The following is a 2,994-nucleotide window of genomic DNA, read 5'->3' as shown; positions in this document are numbered from 1 at the left end:
CCCTCCCCCCGTGTCTGTTTACCAAAAATGTGACACAATGCGTCTCCCGGAACGGCAGGAGACTAATGAAATACCTCTGTGTGGACATTAGTGGCCAGTGTGTCGTACATGTAGAGGGACATCCGCGGTTCAACCAGGCTCTGAATGTCCTCGATGGGTGATTCTTTTTGAGCGGTGTTTTATTGAAACATCTTAACAAGGGCTCATGATGAAGTGACACAGGGTGACGTAGATCTCAGAAAGAAGAGGAAGAAAGCAAGCACACTGTTGGAATATGCATGTCCCCCCCCCACCCCACCGCCCCCCCTGTGTATAGTCTATTCCAGTTCCTTAAGGTTGACTTCCTGATATTGAATTAGGTGACCATGGTAGCTTTCAGTGGATCTGACTGACCAGTTGTACAGTAGGATATAGGAATGGCTGTGTTAGGAAACTGAAAGAGAGCTGATCGTTATTTCCCTGTCTTGGTGGAATGATTTAAAAGTATGAGGTTTCTCAAAAACTCTTTTGTACAGCTTAAACCTGTGGAAAACAGTATGTGTTTATGGAACCGAGGCCAGTTTAGTCGGGTTTTCACCCATCGAGATGTGTGTGTGCGTGTGAATATTGGGAGCAGCCACCAAGTCACTTTTTTTGTAGTCTTTCAAGCTTGTTGGTTTTTCCTCTGTTGTAAATGGTAACCCTCCCTCCACCCCATCCCACTTTTTTTTGTTTTTGAACATAGACATAACTTGAGAACTTAAGCTGATTGTGGTGTGTGCTGTGCATCTCAAGTCTTTCTTCCTTCGAAAGGAGAGCTCACTGCGGTAATGGCGGTGTCTACTCATCTCGTCTGTCTGCAATTTGTGTCCATCTCATTTTTTATGTAGTAGAACAGTTAATATATACATTTTATGAAAATTATTTTTCTTTTCAATTATGCACCACTGTTCAAAGATTTTATATCCTAACTTTACAAAATTTACAACCTTTGTAATATTCAATGGTTTCTTTTAAAAAGACATTTTATGTAATGTTATTTTTAGTATTCTGTAATTAAAATGATGAAAATTAATATGTTGTGCTTATGTTTTGTAGTTTTGAGTCATTGACCACTATGGTTCAGTCAGTTCTGATACAGAATAGTAGCTGCTTGATAATGTAAAGACAAAATAGAGATGTTCTGATACAAGTTTTTCCTGATTCTGATACCGATACAGAGTACTGATCCTATAAATATGCATTAAAAATAGATATAGATATATATACATACATTATTTTTTATTATACTCCTAAGCCTGTGTGATTGCTGTCAAAAAATGGTGAACAGGACTCTGCTGGGAAGCAACAGGGTTATGTTTTGGGGTTAATAAATTACGTTGTATCCGATCGTTGCACAGACGTGTACTCGCCGATATCCAATACCGCATTCTAGGTCGTATCGGAGGAATTCCCGGTACTGGTATCTGTATTTGAACAACTCAAATACAAAGTAAACAGTCAATTAGTACAGCTGGGTTATCTCTGGCAAACATTTTTAATAATAATACACTTTTTTTTAATTAATAAGACACATCAGCACTGAGGCAGATCATTTAGTAAACTCATGCTATGTATTTTAAAGGTTTTGGCTACAGCCCCCGGTTTTCCTTTCCACTAGAGCTGCAACAATTAGTCTAACTGGCAATTTTAATAATTGATTTAAATGTTTCAGGAAAAAGAAAACATACTTTTGTTGCAGCTTCTCTGGTTTGAGGATTTACAGTTTTATATAATTTGTAAACTGAATATCTTTGTTTGGATTTAAGTGAAGCTGACACTGCAGCCTCTGAGAAACAGTAAAATACAGTTTTCACTGTTTACTGACATTTTACAGAAAGTAATCAGCAGATTAATCAAGAAATTAAAATAATTAGTTGCAGCCCTAATGATTATAAATAGATTAATCTGCCAGTTTCCCCCAGTCATCAGTCAACAGTGTTGTCAACACAATGTCAATCACCAGTTGCCAGAGCCCAATGAGACGTCTTCAGATGGGTTGTTTTGTCTGACCAAGAACAAAAACCCAGTTTGCTTTAATTTAAGTCAAAGATAAACACACACTGCAGTACATTTCAGCATGTTTGTTTTGAAAAGTGACTTACAGGACAAACATAATCACAGCTGATTAATGTCGATCCACTAATCAGCTCCACCTTTCTCCCATTCCTCTCTCTGGTTTCTCTGGGATTGTCTTCCCTGATCATGTCCCTGCAGCTCCAGTGCAGCAGATGAGATCTCTTCTCCCTCAGCGTCCTCTCCTTTTGAAGAGCAGCAGCTTCCGGTCCCACGAGGTGCTGCCGAAGCTCTGGACGAGCTCCATGCCGCAGTGCGTCTCCAGGTGCTCCCTGGCATGTCCTGCTACGTCCCCGCGGATCTTCAGGCCCTTGAAGTGGTCAAAGTCCGAGCGGCCCAGCTTCCTCAGCCGCCGGGCTGCGGAGCGGTAGCACTTCCAGGGCTGCGCCTCCAGCAGGAGGTGCTGGCTGATGGAGGCCAGGTGAGAGAGCAGCTGCAGCAGCCCGGTGTCTCCGTGGTTCAGGTGGACCCACATGGTGACAGCCAGGCACAGGCACAGGTGGAAGCGGGAGCAGCCGTGCTGGTGGAGGTAGTCCTGCAGCTGGTCGGTGTCTTCGGTGATGTCCAGAGGGATGAAGGAGATGCTGCTGGGCAGAGGGTTGGTCTGCTGAGCCCGCTGAATGAGGATCTCATCCAAGTCAAATCCCAGGAGGTTGACTTTCCTCCTACCTGACTCTTCTTCACACACAGGATCCTGCACCAGATGCTTGTAAAAGGCGACACTCAGTTCCTGTTATCACAAACAGAAGAGAGGACGGCTTTCATTACAAAAAAAACTGAGGTGTGTGGACAGACATTGTTCCAACTTCATTTCAAAATGAATTCAAAATTGTAAAATTAGATATGTGTGTCATATGTCTATGTGTGTGCAAAACTGTACATACTGCCTCTCCTCTATTC

The 2,994-nt window shown here is 42.4% G+C and overlaps 1 protein-coding gene across 1 annotated transcript in view; it reads right to left on the bottom strand.

Annotated features, from left to right (window-relative positions):
• Window positions 1-1,497: 1,497 nt before the first annotated feature.
• LOC118328837 (pre-miRNA 5'-monophosphate methyltransferase) overlaps window positions 1,498-2,994 on the bottom strand; it is a 2,085-nt gene continuing 588 nt past the window's right edge. The window contains exon 2 of the mRNA XM_035662753.1: window positions 1,498-2,824. Coding sequence (XP_035518646.1) covers window positions 2,267-2,824 — 558 coding nt within the window. The 3' untranslated portion in view covers window positions 1,498-2,266. The remainder of the gene's footprint in view (window positions 2,825-2,994) is intronic.

This window comes from Morone saxatilis, unplaced genomic scaffold (assembly GCF_004916995.1).
Source record: "Morone saxatilis isolate NCDOM2014 unplaced genomic scaffold, NCSU_SB_2.0 Contig18, whole genome shotgun sequence".
NCBI classification, from domain to species: domain Eukaryota; kingdom Metazoa; phylum Chordata; class Actinopteri; family Moronidae; genus Morone; species Morone saxatilis.
Note: the sequence above shows the minus strand (reverse complement) of the source record. Positions and strands in the feature narration are given on the sequence as shown.